At 41.8% G+C, this 21628-nt stretch overlaps 1 protein-coding gene across 3 annotated transcripts in view; it reads right to left on the bottom strand.

Moving 5' to 3' along the window:
• Nucleotides 1-3487: 3487 nt before the first annotated feature.
• The window catches only part of zswim5 (zinc finger, SWIM-type containing 5), a 239091-nt gene continuing 220950 nt past the window's right edge, over nucleotides 3488-21628 (bottom strand). For all 3 annotated transcript variants that reach the window (XM_073062899.1, XM_073062898.1, XM_073062897.1), the window contains 5 exons: nucleotides 21111-21246; nucleotides 19574-19731; nucleotides 16242-16405; nucleotides 14878-14959; nucleotides 3488-6183 (listed from right to left, as the gene is read on the bottom strand). In XM_073062899.1, coding sequence (XP_072919000.1) covers nucleotides 5321-6183; nucleotides 14878-14959; nucleotides 16242-16405; nucleotides 19574-19731; nucleotides 21111-21246 — 1403 coding nt within the window. In that variant the 3' untranslated portion in view covers nucleotides 3488-5320. The remainder of the gene's footprint in view (nucleotides 6184-14877; nucleotides 14960-16241; nucleotides 16406-19573; nucleotides 19732-21110; nucleotides 21247-21628) is intronic.

The raw sequence follows: 21628 nt of genomic DNA on the forward strand, positions 1-21628 counted from the left end.
GATAAATTGAACATTCCTGGTAAAATAAGGTTACACATGCTTCAGCCTTGGCTATAACGCTCACTTGTTATGCCTCACCATCGTTGATAATAGATGTTCCTACTTAATTACCCACTGTTATGTTGTGTGTTACCTTTGCTGTTTACACACGTGTAATTCTGTATTGCAGCTTCTCTAGTCTGGCATCTCACCATTAGTCAGGGTGCCTGATGCTGAGCTCTGCATGTCACATGTACGGTGAAAAGCTTGACTTGCATACTGTATATACAGATCAAATCATTACACAGTGCATTGAACAAGAATAAAAGAAATGCAGAATAAAATGTAAAAGCTGCCCAAAAGCGTAGTGCAGGCAAGCAATAAAGTACAAGATCGTAACAAGGTAGATTGGGAGGCCAAGAGTCCATCATGTTGTTCAAGGGTCTGTTCAGGGTTCAAGTGGGATAGAAGCTGTCCTTGATCGATGACAGAGGGGAGAAGAGAGAATGTCTAGGGTGGATAGAGTCTTTGATTATGCCGGCAGCTTTTCTAAGGCAGCGAGAAATATAGATGGAGTTCATAAAGGGGAGGATGGTTCCTATGATGTGCTGTATCTGCAACTCTGCAGTTTCTTATGGTCACATGCAGAGTAGTTGCCATACCAAGCCATTCTGCACCCTGACAAGAATGCATTTTATGGTCATAGAGTACTACAGCACAGAAACACGAACTTTAGCTTATCTAGTCCACGCCACAGTTATTCTGCCTGGTCCCATCAAGCTGCACCTGCACAATAGCCTTCCATACCCCTCCCATCAACGTACCCACCCAGACTCCTCTTAAATGTTGCAATCGAACCAGCATTCGCCACTTCTGCTGGCAGCTCATTCAACTCCCACCATCCTCTGAGTGAAGAAGTTCCCGCTCAAATTCCCCTTAAACATTTCACCTTTCACCCCTAACCTATGACCTCTAATTCTAGTCTTACACAACACCAATGGAAAAAGCTTGCTTGCATTTACCCTATCTACACCCCTAATAATTTTGTATGCTATTTACTATATTTTGTATACTATATTATCAATTCTCCCTTCATTCTCCTAAGGAATCTGTCCTTATGACTCATATGCTCAAACCCTGGCAACAACCTTGTATATTTTCTCTGTACTCTTCCAATCTTATTGATATCTTTCCTGTAGGTTCGTGACCAGACCTGCACACAATACTTCAAATTTGGCCTCACCAACATCTTACACAACTTCAACATAACATCCCAACACCTGTACTCAATGCTCTGATCTATGACGGCCAATGTGCCAGAAACTTCCTTTTAAATCGCTCTACCTTCTTGTCACCCCACTTTCACGGAACTCTGGATCTGTATTCCCAAATCCCTTTGTTCTACTGTACTCCTCAGTGCTCTACCGTTAACTGGGCATGTCTTATCCTGGTTTGTCCTTCCACTGATAAAGGTTAGGAAGAATTTGATGCCTGGTGCTGAGCCCTGTATGCCCTTCTGCATACTTTGTTAGGTTGTTTTATATCACACGATTATTTATGTTTTTAGATAAACATATATGATGAGTGAGATTTACGATATTATAGCACATGGTTTAGAGAATGAAATTCAACAGGTTTGGGCAGGTCCTGAGATCTGGGAGCTCTGTTAGTGCCTTGTAGGAATGGGATGAAGAGGTAGATCCAGAAGTTTTTTGGGGAGGGTCCCAAAGCACTTTTGCCAATGTGGTAGAGTTGCAAGGGTCTTGCAGCACATAAATATTTGAAGATCAAGAGGGAGTAATCCTGCTAACTAGTTCAAAAGAAATTCCTGTAGCAGACGATTTTAGAATCAGAATCAGGTTTATTATCACCGGCATGTGACGTGAAATTTGTTAACTTAGCAGCACCAGCTCAATGCAATACATAATCTAGCAGAAAGAAAAAAAAATAAAATAAAAATAATAATAGTAATAAACAAACAAGTAAATCAGTTACATATATTGAATAGATTTTAAAAGACATGCAAAAACAGAAATACTGTATATTAAAAAAAAGTGAGGTAGTGCACAATGTCCATTTAGGAATCGGATGGCAGAGGGGAAGAAGCTGTTCCTGAATTACTGAGTGTGTGCCTTCAGGCTTCTGTACCTCCTACCTGATGGTAACAGTGAGAAAAGGGCATGCCCTGGGTGCTGGAGGTCCCTAACAATGGACGCTGCCTTTCTGAGACACCGTTCCCTAAAGATGTCCTGGGTACTTTGTAGGCTAGTGCCAAGATGGAGCTGACTAGATTTACAACCCTCTGCAGCTTCTTTCGGTCCTGTGCAGTAGCCCCTCCATACCAGACAGTGATGCAGCCTGTCAGAATGCTCTCCACGGTACAACTATAGATGTTTTTGCGTGTTCTATAGAAGACCTAAGGCATTGTTATGGGATCAACATAGGAAGTATCTGGAAGTATTACAGTACATGGGAGCTGAAGGTTGTCTCTTTTTGTTAACTCGGTTGTTTCCTTTTGTCTCAACTTAATATTTTCTTCAATATCCATCCCAATTCTGAGGTTAGGATACCGACTAAAAAGATCAGGTACATTGTCAGCAGGAGCGTAAACTATCAAATAAAGCACGAGCCTGAGTGATCCAAATAAATGCACAAAAATGTGTGCAAGGAGGCTCCATGCTTTTCTATAAAAAGTAGTTTAAGCACCAAGAAATAGTTGCCCTCATTCTCATACTTTCAAGACAAGATTTCGAGAAGTGTGCTTGCCACTTTTATCGTCATGACACAATCACATGGAATCAAATCATTCAAACATTTTCTTTTCAATTTCCACATTTCTGCCCAGATCAAGAGATCCATTTTGGATGAACAGTCTTTGCTTTCTACAATCAACCAAAATAAATTATGTGCTGGTTATGCAGGTGTTGTCTGCCTCGTAGCAGGAAATACATACCTTAAGGATTTAATTTGTACTAGAGCAATCCAGAGTTGTGAATTTAAACATCAAATGCCAAAAAGTATAGATGTCTGTGTGGATCCTCTGCTTTTCCCAAGAAAACAATCCCAGTTTTAATTTTACTTTCCACACAGTTACTTGAGATATAGGCTTCAATAACCCATATATGTGAAAACAGTAATCATAGATGAGAATGGTGTAGGAGAATCACTCCTACTCAGCAGACAAAAAGATGAAAAAATATGAGGGGTTAGTTTGTGTTTTGGATATATCGTCGATCTTCACACTAGTTCTAAATGTACTGTTGACATTCACATAATGCTGCTGAGGAATCTCACCTTCAGTCAACACAGTGACACAGGTCACTAAATTGCTTTTGACAGTGAGAGGATTGGCTTGACCATTTCACCTTCATGTTAGGTCAATGGATTCCCATCTCTTGATCACATCTTTAATATGCACAGCAGTGCGACTCGGGCAGGGACTGGGGAAGAAAAGGTATTGTCATTAAATAAGCCCCAGTTAAACACAATGAGGAGGTTAGAACTGTCGTTGTGTTCCACACTTTATTCATTAAAAAAGCACTGAAATTTTTGACACAGTTATATAAAATGGTAGTAGCATTACATAAATAGTATTAAATTTCATATTTTTTGTCTTTTTAAGCATCAGATCAAGAGGTTACACAAAAATGAATTGTTGATGAAATTAGATACTTTGTGGCAACAAATACTGAATTAAGCTTTCAGTAGCGCAGAGAGAGGCGACATTTACTAAACACTTTTTTTCATATCTCAACAGTAGGTACATCTAGTCAACGTTCTCTATCGGCGCATTTTTTCCCCTAAAACTATGACAAACTGACACTGGTACAGTTAACACAAAGACATTCAAAAGAAGTTTTTTTTTGCAATGTAACCGGACCAACAAGATTTACATTTTTTCAAAACTGTTCACGGGAAGCAGCTATTTGTAAAAAGAAAAACAGTGGACGCAGGAACACAACAGAGGAGGAAAAAATTAAAACACTTTCTTTCTTGAATGAATGACATTGGAAAGGCAACAGCTTTTTAAGTTGAAACACTTTTTAATAACTTTTCTTTTTAATTATCTGTGGTATTAGAACATGATAGAGTTGTTGTTACGAAATATGGTTTATGTAACGAGAGGTTGTACACGCAAGTTCTAACAAATGACGCTGAGTGCTACCAGCTCATTTACTTCACAGTCACCCATGACTTCTTATTTTTAAATAATTTTTGAACCACAGAATACTGTCCCAACAGAGGTACGAGGCAAGTTTAATTAATACCTGTGTGTACTTTTATAAAGTACCAAGTCCAAATTCTTTCATCTACACCTAATCTTCAGCTCCTAAAAATAAAACATTAAAAAAACTATTCCCAAATTAACCTTGGGAACCAGTTCATATCCAGGGGACAGTACATAAGTAGTTCTGCATAGAGATGTCATCTCCTTCACTCGTTAACATACAAACACACAATGCATGGGGGTAACCTGAGAAATGTGCTCTGCAGTCTCCCTCCTGTTAAAACATTTCCAGCCCACAGTGAATTTCAAGTATTCCATTAATGACATAGAATATTAATTATAAATTAATATACTTTACAATTCTTTCAATAATAGACACATATAATATAATATTTACAGTTTTCATAAATGCTTTTGCTACTTTGTTTAGCATCCCTGAGAATGGTCTCTTCTTTAAGTACCTTCACACACACAAAAACACACGGTGTATGGTCACGTGTGAGTAAGCCATCTCACTAAACTGTTTTGGTGGTGCGTGAGGTTTAGTGTTGCTTTGCTAATACATAATCATTTTTAAAAAAAATGCATACTCTTTCCTTTGCTTTAAACCTGGCAACTCATGGAGATTAAAGCTGACTATGGGAGACAGCAAGAGAGAGACAGAGACAGAGAGAGATAGAGATGGGGGGCGGGGGGGGGGAAGAGAGATCGAGTCAGACAGACAGAGAGAGAGAGAGATAGAGGGGGGGGAGAGAGAGAGAGAGAGAGAGACACACACACACACACACACACACACACACAGAAAAAACATTTGAGAAATAGAGAGCTTGCTAGAGGTATTTGCCTTGTGTGCTAGGATTTGGTTTACTGGGTACACTTGTAAAACATAAGAGACTTTGTATAACTTTGTTTTCCACAATCCTTGAGTTTTATGTGCCAGAACAGTTAATTTTGTGGCTGCTGAAATTACTGAACAATGTTTATACTGGTTAATGCTGAAATAAAAGCTGACTGGCTCCATTGGCTGTGCCAAGACACTAAGTACCACTCCTAAGAGACAAGATCACAGTTGAACAAAAAAAAAAGGAAACAGTAAAAGTTTATAATAGTGCATCAGCCAAAGCGTTCTCGGACAAGCATCATTAGTTTTTTCTTTCCCTTATAAATCTGTTTTAAGTTATCTATGAACTGAGCAAATTGAATATGTCCATCCTGTGCCATTAGAAACGTTTCTCTGGCTTTGCTAAGAAATTCAATAAACTCCCCATAGTGCCGCGGGCTGATGTGCGTTAGGCGAGAGTGAGTGGTGTTGATGTAAGCACCGATAGTGGCATCCAAGAGCTGGCGGAGAGGAGCCTTGTCAGTTGACATCAATTTACCCGAGTTCCGCCGGCCAGGTATACCCGCAAGGCCAGGCGCCGTCATTGTACACCGGCGCAGAATGTCTGATAGCACTGTGGCACACTGTACGCTCTTAACGACCAAAGGGATGATGGCAGCCAGTTCATTTTTACCCAAAGAGTGGCTCAAAGCACATGCCCATAGAACATCATTGATAGCTGGGTGGGTGTCCTGGTTGTAGGCTAAATTGAGGTGGGTCATGGCAAGGCTGGCGAGTTTGAAGGCCCGTAATGGGTACCCTCGATGCTCCATATATCGAGCTATGGTAAACAACTGGGAATAGGTCATACCCGTAGAAGCTGCATCGATAACAATTTGATAGGCCGTCTCAAAGGCAATATGGTCTTTCTCACACAGTGTTAAAGCAGACAGTGCACAATTCTGTGGATCTTTCATGGCACACTGAAGAGCAAGGGTACGGGCACAGCTAGCCAATTCCTCCCTTTGTGTGTAGTCCAAATTCAGCCGAAGAATGGTGTTGTGCGACGTGACAGTAGCTGCCACAATACTGGTTGCTTCCGTTGGAGTGAAGAGTGTGTACCAGCTCTGTAGGATGCTGACCAAAGCTCGCACACCTAAATGGAAGAGAGGAAAGTAATGACAGTACAACAAGTGAGTTGTTCCCTCAGTCATTCTGATACCTTTGCCACACACAGTACATGGACATCAATTATAATCATTTCCTTCATCTAAATAGGTTTATCTTAAGACCATAAAAGGATTGGGCCTTGACAGGTCATTAAGAAAAATGCTTGAAAAGAGAATAGAACATTATACAGAATTTTATTGATTACAGACAAATTGCTTCTTAATTTTATTAAGGCTTACTAAACCTATATTAGGCTTTTAAATTGTCCCTCGTTGTTCTGCTTTCTCCTCTCCCTGTACTTCTATTTTAATGCAGAATGCTTTCTCTTCCCTGCAAGCAGATCAGCATTTGGAGAGATCCAAAAATGGTAATGCACGGGGAATTAAAGCAGCAGAATGCTGATGAAGGGAACATGTACGGTGCATTAGGGAAAAGTGAAACTATTTTCTTTGTAATAAATAGGACAATGGGCTATGCACTTTAAAGTAAGTCACTCCCATAGAACAGCTAATCTGCTGACAAAATAATTATGTGCGTTTCAAATAACTAAATTATATTACTAATATTTATTTCCCTGCAGTTTTTTTGACATTCTTTATATTATTAGTTAAACAGTAAATTCTGGCAAAGTTGGTTAATAAAGATGAAGATGGTAGTTTGACTTGTTGGAGCATCTGAAATTAAGCGGTTGAATTAACAACAGACACAAAAGATTGCTGGAACATGGAGCATTAAAGAAACTGATGGAAGAACTTAGTGGGGTCAAGCAGCATCTATTCAGGCAGCTCTCGGACACCTCCTCTTTCCTTTTTCTTGAACACCAGGTCACTGTCTCCTAGACCGTTACTGATTGCATCCCATCAGGAAATATCCCTACCCTCTGCATTGCCACTTACATCACTAACCTAGGATCCGCTGACAGTTCTGTGTTGGTAAATCATTCAACCTTTTCATATACTGACTCTATTCTGTTCCCTATCCAGTCCCTTTGCAGCTACATCTGAAACACCTTTCATGCCCAATTTTGAAAATTCAATTTTTCTGGTCCCAACTGCTTCATCTTTACTGTGCACCTCTAGTCTCTATACAGCTCCATCTTAGGGCTCTCCATTTCCTTCTTGTGCAAAGGCCAGCTAGATCCCCTCCACTAAAACACTTAACCACCTGGCAAATCTTCAACTGCTTCTCTTTCAATTCCTCTCAGTTTCTATAAATCACAGTGTAACCATTCACTCACATCGGTCACAGCTAAGTCTGCCTTTGTGTCAGCTACATAGAGCAGTCCATGTTCCAAGCCTATATTGGCAATGGTCTCCAACTCATTCCCTGTTACACAGACAACTGCATTGGTGTTGCTTCCTGCATCTGTGGGGAACTCATTAACTTTATCACCTTTGTCACCAACTTCCAATCTGCTCTCAAATTCACCTGAATTGTCCCTGACTCTTCTCTGCCTTTTCTGGTTTCTTCTCCATTTCAGGAGGTAAAATAACCACCGATATCTACAAGAAATCACACAGCTTCCTCACTACACTTCCTCCTATCCTGTCATCTGCAAGGACGTCATCTCTTTCTCTCAGGTTCTGTGCCTCCACAGTATTTGCTGCCAAGATTATACTCTCTAAATGCCCTCACATGCATTTCCGCCATATCTGCTCTCATCCCTCTCCCTCCTCAGTCAGACCTGAGACAGATCTCCCCTTTCACTCCATTAGCCTCTATATCTGGCACATCATCCCTTGCTATTTTCACCAATTCTAATGGGGTCCCACCGCCACTCCCATCTTTCCCTCTCCCTTCTCCACACTTTCTGCTTTCCACAGTGACCACTCTCTTTGTGATTTCCTGGGATGCTCAACCCAGTTCCACCCACCATTCCTTGTCCCCTGACACTTTCCCCTTTAACAGTAAAGGGAGCAGCATTCATCCCTACACCAACTCTCTCACCTCCATCCAGGAAGCTAAACACCCCATGCACGTGAGGCAGAGATTCACATGCACCATTTCCAACCTGGTCTGTTACATTTGGTGCTCACAATGTGGTCTGCTCCACATCGATGAGACCAAGGAAAGGCTAGGTGACTCCTTTGAGAGCACCCACAGTCTGTTCACAATGTCTTTGGTTGCATGTCACTTTAACTGCACTTCCCATTCCCACTCTAATCTGTCCTTGGCCTTTGCCACTGCCATTTCGAGGCTTATTGAAAGCTAGAACGCTACTTTATATATTGCTTGGGTTGCCTACAACCCAGTCGTATGAACGGTGCATTATCCAATTTCAGTCAACCTCCTGTGTTCCTTTTCCACTCCCACCAGTTCAATCAATTTCTCCCTCCACTTTTCAATCCCTCCATTCCACCTCATACCTGGACACATGTCCCCACACACTCCCTTCCTTAACCACTTCTACCGTTCATCTACTAATGACTATCTTTCATCTCAGCCTTCTCACTTCAGCTGCCAAATCTTCACCACATACCCACCCCTAAATCCAATCTGTTTCCATCTATCGTCCACTAGTCCAAGCCTTCCCTCTCCCACTCACTTTAATATACTGGACATCTTAGTCTCAACCCGAAACACTGACCATGCCTTTGCCTCCTCGAATGCTGCTGAACCACTGATGTCTTTCAGCTTATTTATTTTTATCTGAGATAACAAAGATGGTACACTTATTGAAATGGTGCATTTTAATAATATAATAATCTTAACAGAGAATGTTTTTGTTGTGGACAGCTATAAATAATAAGACCTTAAGATATGGAGTAGAATTAGGCCATTTTGTCCATCAAGTCTGCTCCACCATCGTATCCTTGCTCAGCACCAATCTCTTGCCTTCCCCTGTGTCCCTTCATGCCCTGACCAATGAAGAATCCATCAGCCTCTGCATTAAATATGCATAAAGACTTGGCCTCCACAGGTGTCTGTGGCAAAGAATTCCACAGATTCACCACTCCCTGGCTAAAGAAATTCCTCCTCATCTCCGTTCTAAAAGGACACCCCTGCCATTAACCAAGGAGTCTGTGAACACCAAGGTTGAGAACGACTGTCTTAGACTTTCCCACCATAGGAGACATCCTCTCCACCCGGTCAAGGCCTTTCACCATTCGACAGGTTTCAACAAGGTCACCCCTCATTCTCCTGAATTCTAGTGAATATCAGCCCAGAGCCATCAAAAGCTCTTCATATGAAAAGCCATTCAATCCTGGAATCATTTTTGTGAACCTCCTTAGAACCCTCTCCAGTTTCAGCACTTCCTTTTGAAGATAAGGGGCCCAAAACTGCTCACAATACTTCAAATGAGACCTTACCAGTGCTTTATAAAGTCTCTACATTACTTCCTTGCTTTTATATTCTAGTCCTCTTGAAAGGAATGCTAACATTGTATTTGCCTTCCTCACCACAGACTCAACCTGCAACCTGAAATAACAAGCAGGATAGACAAAGAAGAATTGGTTGATGTTGTGTACTTGGATTTTCAGAAGGCTTTTGACAAGGTGCCACACGAGGATGCTTAACAAGCTATGAGTCCATGGTCCTACAGGAAAGATTCCAGCACGGATAAAGCAGTGGCTGATGGGAAGGAGACAAAGAGTGGGAATAAATGGAGCTTTTTCTGGTTGTCTGCCAGTGGCTAGTGGTGTTCTACAGGGGTCTGTGTTGGGACTGATTCTTTTTATTTTATATGTCGATGATTTGGACGATGGAATCGATGCCTTTGTTGCAAAGTTTGCAGACAATATGAAAATAGGTGGAGGGGCAGGTAGTTTTGAGAAAGTAAAGAGGCTACAGAAGGACTTGGACAGATTAGGAGAATGGGCAAAGAAGTGGCAGATGGAATACAGTGTTGGGAAGTGTATAGTCATGCACTTTGGTAGAAGAAATGAAAGGGTTGACTATTTCCTCAATGGAGATAAAATACAAAAAACTGAGATGCAAACAGGCTTGGGAGTCTTTGTGCAGGATTGCCTAAAGCCACTAGCCACTGGCAGACAACCAGAAAAAACAGGAATGGTTAATTCAAGTGCCAGGCTTTATATGTTTCAGAAAGGACAGGGAGGGAGGCAAAAGAGGTGGGGGCGTGGCACTGTTGATCAGAGATAGTGTCACAACTGCAGAAAAGGAGGAAGTCATGAAGGGATTGTCGACTGAATCTTTGTGGGTGGAAGTTAGAAACAGGAAGGGGTCAATGGGAGAAGGCAGTTCAAATGGTTTCAGGGAAATGAAGAGGATAGCAGCATTGATAGGGGACTCTATTGTTAAGGGGTCAGACAGGTGATTCTGTGGATGCAGAAAAGAAGCCTAGATGGTAGTTTGCATCCCAGGTGCCAGGGTCCAGGATGTTTCTGATCACATCCATGATATTCTGAAGTGGGAAGGAGAACAGCCAGAGGTTGTGGTACATAATGGTACCAAAGACATACGCAGGAAAAGGGAAGAGGTCCTGAAAGCAGACTACAGGGTTTTAGGAAGGAAGTTGAGAAGCAGGACCACGAAGGTAGCAATCTTGGGATTACTGCCTGTGCCACATGACAGTGAGAATAGGAATAGGATGAGGTGGAGGATAAATGTGTGGCTGAGGGATTAGAGCAGGGGCAGGGATTCAGATTTCTGGATCATTGGGACCTCTTTTGGGGCAGGAGTGACCTGTACAAAAAGGACAGGATGCACTTGGATCCCAGGGGTACCAATATCCTGGTGGGGACGTTTACTAAGACTATTGGAGAGAGTTTAAACTAGAATCGCTGGGGGGTGGGAACTAAACTGAAGAGATGGAGGAAGAGGCAGTTGGCTCACAAATAGAGAAAGCTTGGAGGCAGTGCAAGAGGGCAGATAGGCAGGTGATAGAGAAGAAATGCACTCAGACTGAGGGTTTGAGATGTGTCTATTTTAATGCAAGGAGTATCATGAACAAAGTGGATGTGCTTAGAGCATGGATCAGTACTTGGAGCTATGATATTGCGGCCATTACAGAGATTTGGATGACTCAGGGGCAGGAATGGTTACTTCAAGTGCCAGGCTTTAGATGTTTCAGAAAGGACAGGGAGGGAGGCAAAAGAGATGTGGGCGTGGCACTGTTGATCAGAGATAGTGTCATGCCTGCAGAAAAGGAGGAAGACATGGAGGGATTGTCTACGGAATCTCTGTGGGTGGAACAGGAAGGGGTCAAAAACACTACTATGTGCTTTTTATAGACCACCCAATAGGAACAGGGACATCACGGAGCAGATAGGGAGACAGAATCAGGAAAGATGAAATAATAACAGGGTTGTCGTGGTGGGAGATTTTAATTTCCCAAATATCGATTGGCATCTGCCTAGAGCAATGGGTTTAAATAGGGTGGAGTTTGTTAGGTGTGTTCAGGAAGGTTTCCTGACACAATATGTAGGTAAGCCTACAAGAGGACAGGCTGTACTTGATTTGGTATTGGGAAATGAACCTGGTCAGGTGTCAGATCTCTCAGTGGGAGAGCATTTTGGAGATAGTGATTACAATTTTATCTCCTTTACTATAGCATTGGAGGGGGATAGGAACAGACAAGTTAGGAAGGTGTTTCATTGGAGTAAGGGGAATTATGAAGCTATCAGGCAGGAACTTGGAAGTATAAATTGGGAATAGATGTTCTCAGGGAAATGAACGGCAGAAATGTGGCAAATGTTCAGAGGATATTTGTGTAGCGTTCTGCATACGTACTTTCCAATGAGCCAGGGAAAGGATGGTAGGGTACAGGAACCATGGTGTACATAGGCTGTTGAAAATCTCGTCAAGAAGAAAAGCTTACGAAAGGTTCAAAAAAATAGGTAATGATAGAGATCTAGGAGATTATAAGGCTAGCAGGAAGGAGCTTAAGAATTAAATTAGGAGAGCCAGAAGGGACCACGAGGAGGCCTTGGCGAGCAGGATTAAGGAAAACCCGAAGGCATTCTACAAGTATGTCAAGAGCAAGAGGATAAGATGTGAGAGAATAGGACCAATCAAGTGTGACAGTGAAAGAGTGTGTATGGAACTGGAGGAGGTAGCAGAGATACTTAATGAATTACTTTGCTTCAGTATTCACTACGGAAAAGGACCTTGGCGATCGGAGGGATGACTTACAGCAGACTGAAAAGCTTGAGCATATAGACATTAAGAAAGAGGATGTGCTGGAGCTTTTGGAAAACATCAAGTTGGATAAGTGACTGGGACTGGATGAGATGTACCCCAGGCTACTGTGAGAGGTGAGGGAGGAGATTGCTGAGCCTCTGGCAATGATCTTTGCATCATCAATGAGGACGGGAGAGGTTCTGGAGGATTGGAGGGTTGGAGATGTTGTTCCTTTATTCAAGAAAGGGAGTAGAGATAGCCCAGGAAATTATAGATCAATGAGTCTTACTTCAGTGGTTGGTAAGTTGATGGAGAAGATCCTGAGAGGCAGGATTTATGAACATTTGGAGTGACATAATATGATTAGGAATAGTCAGGATGGCTTTGTCAAAGGCAGGTCGTGCTTTACGAGCCTGATTGAGTTTTTTGAGGATGTGACTAAACACACTGATGAAGGTAGAGCCATAGATGTAGTGTATATGGATTTCAGCAAGGCATTTGATAAGGTACCCCATGCAAGGCTTATTGAGAAAGTAATGAGGCATGGGATCCAAGGGGACATTGCTTTGTGGATTCAGAATTAGCTTGCCCACAGAAGGCAAAGAGTGGGTGTAGACGGGTCATATTCTGCATGGAGATTGGTGACCACTGGTGTGCCTCAGGGATCTGTTCTGGGATCCCTTCTCTTCCTGATTTTTATAAATGACCTGGACGAGGAAGTGGAGGAATGGGTTAGTAAATTTGCTGGTGACACAAAGGTTGGGGGTGTTGTGGATAGTGCGAAGAGCTGTCAGAGGTTACAGAGGGACATCGATAGGATGCAAAACTGGGCTAAGGACTGGCAGCTGGAGTTCAACCCAGATAAGTGTGAGGTGGACATTTTGGTAGGTCAAATATGATGGCAGAATATAGTATTAATGGTAAGACTCTTGGCAGTGTGGAGGATCAGAGGGATCTTGGGCTCTCTGTCCATAGGACACTCAAAGCTGCTGCGCAGGTTGACTCTGTGGTTAAGAAGGCTTATGGTGGATTGGCCTTCATCAACCGTGGGATGGAGTTCAAGAGCTGAGAGGTAATGATACAGCTGGTCAGACCCCTCTTGGAGTACTGTGCTCAGTTCTGGTCACCTCACTACAAGAAGGATGTGGAAAGTATAGAAAGGTTGCAGAGGAGATTTACAAGGATGTTGCCAGGATTCGGGAGCAAGACTTATGAGAATAGGTTGAGTGAACTCAGCCTTTTCTCCTTGGAGCGATGAAGGATGAGAGGTGACCTGTTAGAGGTGTATAAGATGATGAGAGGCATTGATTGGGTGGATAGTCAGAGGTCTTTTCCTAGGGTTGAAATGGCTAACACGAGAGGGCACAGTTTTAAGGTGCTTGGAAGTCAGGGGATGTCAGGGGCAAGTTTTTTTAGACAGAGAGCGGCAAGTGTGTGGAATGGGCTGCTGGTGACTGTGGTGGAGGCGGATACAATAGAGGCTCCTGGATAGGTACATGGAGCTCAGAAAAATAGAGGGCTATGGGTAACCCTAGGTAATTTCTAAAGTAAGTACATGTTCGGCACAGCACAGTGGGCCAAAAGGCCTGTATTGTACTGTAGGTTTTCTATGTTTCTTTGGTTCTTTTGGTTTTTAAAATCTACCCAATCCTCTAACTTCCCACTAATTTTTGCTCTATTATATGCCCTCTCTTTGACTTTTATGTTGCCTTTGACTTCCCTTGATAGCCATGGTTCTGTCATCTTACCTTCAGAATACTTCTTTCTCTTTAGGATGTATATATCCTGTGCCTTCCGAGTAACCTCCAGAAATTCTAGCCATTGCTGCTCTGCCACCATCTCTGCCAGTGTTCTTTTCCAATCAATTCCGGCCAACTCCTCCCTCATGCTTCCGAAATTGTCTTTACTCCACAGTAATACTGATACATCTGACTTTAGCTTCTCCTTCTCAAGTTTCAGGGTGAATTTGATCATGTTATGATCACTTTTCCATAAGGGTTCTTTTACCTTGAACTCTCTAATCAATTCTGGTTCGTTGCCCAAGACCCAATCCAGAATAGCTGATACCCTAGTGGGCTCAACCACAAGCTGCTCTAAAAAGCCATCTCGTGGGCACTCTAGAAACTCCCCCTCCTGTAATCCAGCACCAACCTGATTTTCCCAGAATACCTGCATATTGAAGTCCCACATGACTACTGTTTGGAGGTCTGTATACAACTCCCATCTGGACCATTTAACACTTGCAGTTCCTTAGCTCTATCCACAATGATTCAACACCTTATGTCACCTCTTTCTAATGATTAGATTTCATTTATTTTACCAGCAGAGCAATGCCGTCCCCTCTGCCTTCCTGCCTGTTCTTCCGATACAAAGTGTATCCTTGGACATTAAGCTCCCAGCTATAATCTCCTTTCAGCCAAGGTTCAGTAATTATAATGCATTTACCATCAAATATATTAAAATGAAAAACTAGCATAAGATATAGCTTGCAATCCCACAGTTCTCTTCCCTTGAGATAAAATAAATGATGAACTGTGAACTGATAAAAGTTTTGACTGTAGACTGTAAAGTTTAGTGCAATGATTATGTTACATACCAACTTCTGTAGCACAGGTCACCAACCAGCGCACCATTTCCCTGCGCCGCCAATTCAAGGTCGACAGAGTCATCCTCATCACCTGTGAGAAACAAGATAAACTGGATAATGTAATCTTTCATTATGTCTCTACTTTCAACCACAATCATTCTCAGCATATGGTCTAAGATGACAGCGCTGTGTCTACAATACTTTAGTATGGCCCTGGAAAAAACACTATTTCCATTTTCACTATGGTTGAGCAAAAGAAGAAAGGTGTGTGGAAGGAGTGTGGGCAGGGAGCCCTTTGTTTCTATGTTCACTATGACAGAGTAAATGACAAAAGTCCATTCTGAATCAGGGAGCAAAGCAGGGTTAAGAAAGGGGAAAGTGAAGCTCTCTGATCGACAGATTTCTCGTGCTCCTATTTCACGAACAAAGCTTTACTAGCAGTCGCTTGTTGACAACTGTTGGTTGTCCATGACCCAAAAATTCAGGAGGTTCTCACAGATTAGGTAAAACCTTGGGAAGAGAAACATTAAAGGTGTGGTGCAGATGACATTTCAAAATTTACCTATTGAATATTGAAAGGACTAAATAGAGCAGATGAGGACAGGGACATTTGCTATGGAGTGGGGGTCTAAGACCAGAGGGCACAGGCTCAGTAATCAAGGGTGTCATTTCGACCATGAAATGAGGTGGCATTTCTTTAGCCAGAGGGTGGTGAATCTGTGGAATTCATTGCCACTGACTATGGAGGCCAAGTCATTGGGTATAGTTAATGCAGATGATGATAGGTTCTTGATTAGTAAAGATGTCAGTGGTTATGGGAGAAGGCAAGAGAATAGGGCTGAGTTTGATAATTAGGCAGCCAAAATTGAATGGTGGAGCAGACTCAATGGGCCAATTGGCCCAATTCTGCTCCTATGTCATATGGTCTTAAATTTTATTTTCTCAAAAGGGTTGCAAACCTTTGGAATTCTTTACCCCAGAAACAGTGGATGCAAAATATTTTAGTATAAACAAAACTGAGATTAATAAATAATTGAACTACAAAATAATCAATGATTATAGGGATTGAGCAGAAAAGTGGATTTAAGGTCAAAGATCAGATTGACTATATCATTTTTGATTGGTGAATCAGGCTCAGGAGATCATGTGGCCTACAACAGCAGCTGTTCCTTATTTTCCTGCTCTATTCATGATCATTTCAAGTTCTCCATCTTTCAATAGGCTGACTTAAGACAAATAGTGTGTTTCAGATCTCTAGCAATGCTTTGCCTTGGCTTGTGTATTTACTCTGCTTGCTTCCTTGAGATTTGCTCTTGCTAAAGTATGGACCAGAATGGGACTGCTTCACCTGCTGTGGTGAACATTGTTCTTACCTGCAACCCAAGCTCAAGAGCCACGTTGAGAAGCGTAATATCAGGAGGACTGTCCGCCGGTGTGGCTATTTTAAAAGCATCTTGGGCCAGTTTGAATATCAAGGAAGAGGAGTGAATGTTCTTCCGGATCGCTTCTAGGACAGTCCGTAACCTCAACATATCTCCTGCAAATGGTCGGAATAAGTTACTTAGATGCTGCTGGCTGCCACGTCGTGCGATTACTGTTCAGTTCACAGAATCAAAGAATGGATGCCGTACCGAAGGATGCCATTCAGCCTGCCCAGTTAGCATTGGCTTTACATAAGAATAATACAGCCTTCCCCCCTCCCCCAGCCCAGGAAATTTGTTCCTTTCACATAGTTATCCAGCTTCCTTCTGAAAACTACAAATGAAATTGCATCCACTATTACTCCTGACAGGGTTTTCCAGACCTTAATCACTTCACGTCAAAAAAAATCCTTGTGGGACCTTCAATAACGAATGCACTCTTTTACCCTGCGCCTCAAGTTTATAAACTCTGGATTCAATTTTGTTTTCTTTTTACAAATTGACCTGACCCACCACTTTTAATGATGAGGTAGTATACATAGAGTATGCTCCTGTATTCATTGGCCCTTGTACATTTTTACTATTTTGTCACCTACTTTATATTGCCTCTTTCGTTAACATTAACGCATCTGCCAGCTATTTACCTATTCCACCAGTCTGTCCATAACTGCTTGAAGTCCATAATTATTGGCCTTATACCTTGTTCAGCCTTTCTGAACAAGGGTGTAACTCTTGCACTTTCAAGCACTCAAGTACATCGCCTGAATCTATAGATACAAGGATGATTATGGCCGTGGCCTGTGCAATTTCCTCAGCCACCTGGGAACAATTCCATGGCATTTATCCACTTTAAATGCAGCTTGCCTTTTTGGTCTCCGTGCTGCATCAATTTTTAGCCCATCCAGAACCTCCCTTTGCTGAGACTCCACCTGCATTTTCTTCTTAAGTGAGGAATAAAGTAAACTTTTCATTTAATATATTGGCTATGCTCTTCCCCTATTCATCGGCTATAGAATTTTTTTGTATTCTCTTGTTGCTATTCTTTACTCATGCTCTTCCTTCGTTCCTCTTTTCCTCCCCCCCCCCCCACCCCCGATTTTATTTTTGTAATTAACCTGGTTCCTATATGTGCTAACAGTTTGGCATCTGAAAAACTTCATCATGGGACTAAGTGCCTAAGGTCACCTGCCCATTTTCCGAAGACGGAAAAGGGTGGATACTGGGTAATACGTCACCAGTGGGAACAGAAATCGATAAACCTGAGAGTAAGCGAATTCTGGAAACACTCAGCAGATCAGGCAGCATCTGTGGAGAGAGAAACATTTAACGTTCCAAGTCAGAGACCCTTCATCTGAACTGAGAAAGGGAGATAACTTAGGTACATTTAAACCTCTTTTCTTTCCCTCAGTTGGAGGGTCTTGGACTTGAAATAATAACCCTGTTTCTCTTTCCGCAAATGATGCCTAACCTGCTGAGAGCTTCCTGCATTTTCCATCTTTATTTCATATTTTTGAAGTTTTTTCCCTTATTTTCAGCAAGCCATTCTACCTTACATAACTTAGTATTACAATTAAAATGGCTAATACTTGAAGGTTATCTACGTAGTCACAAAGTCAAAGGCAGGGTGGGTAGGGAAAAATCTAAAATAAATCCCAAGAATGCTAAGAATGAATTTAAATAATCACTACTTACAAAATCAGTAATATATGTCCCCACTAATTCATTTTTAAATAGTTAGAATGCACTGTGGTTATTAATGATATGTGCACTTATATAATATATATGTTATATATAACTTATAATATATCTGCACTTAAAATGACAAGTAGTGAACATGTATTACAATGAATCTCAGTGCACTGAGAACTCAATGGAACGTTAACTGCAACTGGTAATGAGGACAGCATCTTGATGAAGGGTCCAGGCCTGAAACATCGACTCTTTATTCCTTTCTGTGGGTGCTGCCTGAACTGCTGGGTTCCTCCAGCATTTTGTGTGTGTTACCCCAGATTTCCATCATCTACAGAATCTCTCGTGTCTTTAACTCTGAGGAAAATAAACACTGAGCGCCTTTAGACTGCTGAAATTTTATTTCATTTTAACAATCTAACTTGTTAGTACCATCATATTTCAGTCCTGTTGCACAGAAGACTGGACGTTCATACAATCATCGCGTGTGTTATGTATGAACTTATGAACAAGAACCTTTCCTACTTGGTGACACCATTCAGATGTCTCTCATCGACCAGCAGCAACGCAGTTGCCCCAAAGCAGAAACAACAAAAGGTCACTTCTACCCACAACAAACTCCCGATAAAGCAAGATCCAGGGAATTCTCTTTAATCCAGAAAATGTGACATAATTTGAACTGTAGTTCTGCATATTTTAATAAATCAGGAAGGATTTTAATAATATACAAAATATTATACTGCCCATATTGAGCATGCAATATAACAATAAAGCACAATGAAAGAAAAATATCTTTAAATATATGAACAGGAGAAAATCTGCAGATGCTGGAAATCCTAAGCAACACACACGAAATGCTGGAGGAACTCAGTAGGCCAGGCAGTACCTACTGAAAAGAGTAAATAGTCGATTTCTCGGCCCAAGACCTTTCTTCAGAACAATAGATGAAGGGTTTTTTTTTAATACAAATCACACTTACACTATGAATAAACAAGCATTCTGGTTTAGAAACTTGCAGATTTCACATCCCAGTTAGAATTTTTGGAAAATATTTTAAAAGCACATCAGCAACATTTTGGGGCAAAGCTGGTGTGGGATTTTGCATGCTCAGAGGAAGCTCAGCAGAAAGACTCCCCTCTCTCAGAAAAGCAGTTTTACGTTATTTTTATTTAGCCATTATGGCGTGGATACAAGATTTCCAGCCCTACGAGCCACACTGCCCCGGCAGCCCGTGACAGACCCAATTAACCCGAATCTAACCATGGGACAGTGGGAGGAAACCTGAGGATCTGGGGAAGACCCATGCATTCCACAGGGAGGATGCACAGACACTCCCTACAGAGCGACGCCGGAACTGAACTCCAAGCTCCGGAATGCCCCGTGCTGTAACAGTGCCATGCTAACCGCTTCTTTTAATTTTTTCTTTTTCCCCCAAGCAGCACACCCAAATGACTTGCTCCCTTACAACCCCAGTGGCTAACTGAAATTTATTGAATGGCAGACCACAGACACCGTGCTTTCACATCACCACTTCATCGAAGAGACTAAGTAAGTAACGTGAACATCAAAGTTCCTTCTTGTTTGCACTGACTAACCTTTGGCAGCTGTTAACATTGTCGAGGCCAGCTCACATTGTTGAGACTCCAGGTGCCCTAAAGTGAACCAACGAGGGTATCGACTGGGTACAACAGAAACAATGTGGTGGGGGTGTGAGACATCACCTGCGTGTGCGGTGGACTCCAGAACAGGCAATCTGAAAAAAAATAAGAAGGGGTATGATATATTGAGCCCACTGGGGATCCTCTGGTGGTAGTTAGCTCTAGTAGATATCTCAAAATGCCCACACTTGGTATTAATCAATTTGTAGATTCAGCGAATGGTTCGTTTTAAACTGCTGTATCTCCATTTCTTCATGGTTTTTCTTTCTAGATTCCTATGTACAGAAAATAATTATTGCAATCATGATCACAAAATACAGACTCGTTTTCCCACTCCACAGAGACTGAGTTGGGGAGGAAAACACAGAGTGTATCTTCCCTTCAATTTGGACAGTTCCCTTCAGTTTGTAGGAGTGGAAAGTTTTCTGTGACGATGCTACCCTATCAAACTTTAACCAAGAACCTTACTGAATATTCTGACTTCAGCGCAATATATTTTGACTGGTTCTCCAAGTGGAGTTGTCCTTGTCAGGGGGTGTTGAACCTGTGAGACTTAATGCGACAAGCAGCTATGGAGGGCAAGTCATTTAAAGCAGAGGTCGACAGGTTCTTGATTAGTGAGGGTGTCAAAGGTTATGGGGAGAAAGCAAAAGACTGGGCTTGAGAGAGCTAATAAATCAGCCATGATGAAATGGCAGAGCTGAACGGCCTAATTCTGCTCCTATGTCTTATGGCCATCATCGAAATGAAAAAGAAACACCTCAAGTATCTGGCTTTACTTTTATCACTACTTCATCACACAGCCCATAATATGCACGAGGGTTCCAGGTGCAAACTAAAATCCAGAAAGTAGGTTCTATTCTGTCACTAAAAGTATCTGAGATGGCATCATTCCCTCCTACGTCCAGTATGATACTTGCCGGTTGTGCTACATCTTTTGGCAGCATGCCCAGTAGAGTGCTTCAGGGAACACGAGGATAAATAAAGAGGTTACAGCTTCAGCTCAGCAGATGCCTAGGAACTGAATGTTCCCTAGATGAAACAACAAAATAGCAGGGATCCTTCCATCTCTTCTGATTTAAACTCAACGTAACCTTCTCTCAGATGGTGCATTAGAATTGCTCTAGTTTTTGCCACTTTTCCTGTAGGAAAAGAAATTGGATGTTTCTTGTACCACATACACCTGTCTCTATGCTTTCCATTGTACTCAATAGCTGAATCACATTCCTGCAGGACGTCATATATTGATGATACTAACGGGTAAAATTACAAAGTTGAGAATAGATTGCTGATCCATCATAGCGACACCACCATCACTGTTAGCTGTTGAATATTTTCACAAAACATGATAATCTCCAAATAGCCTGGAGCTGCTGACATGTTACGGCCTGTATTGGGTACAATAATCGACACAACCAGATCACAAGCTATACGCGTCCTATACTTTCATTTACAGTTTAATGAAACTACAAACCTCATTGCTCTTAAAGCCAGCTTGTACGCAAGGTCAGCATCGTGCGACAGTAACGCCGAGAAAAGGTACTTCGCAAATGTGTGCATTGGCACGCTTTCTCGGTGAATCACCTCGCCCAGGCCGCTGAAAGGACCTCCTGTCAACGATCAGAATTGTCATCAGTTTGGTTGAGAGAGGAAAATCCTCATGAAGTTTTACATAAACTTTCATACAATGTAATATACTTATGTACAAGACTTCAGTATTTTTCAATTTGTTCCTTACAGATGCTGCAGCATTTTTTTTCAATTGAATATTGCTTTTTCCTGAAACTAAAGAGCTGCCTTCCTTGTCAAGAATCACTGATACAAACATGAAATGAAGATATCCTCAAGCTTCCTGCTACTCATGTTTCTTATTTTTCCTCACAAATAATTGCTGCAAACCACAAAACTGAAGGACTGAATTTCCACTAATCCTTGATAACTTTGATGGAAATAATCACACAAATCCCATAAATTAGACTTCCATCACTAATC

Source organism: Hemitrygon akajei, chromosome 12, assembly GCF_048418815.1.
Source record: "Hemitrygon akajei chromosome 12, sHemAka1.3, whole genome shotgun sequence".
Lineage (NCBI taxonomy): Eukaryota > Metazoa > Chordata > Chondrichthyes > Myliobatiformes > Dasyatidae > Hemitrygon > Hemitrygon akajei.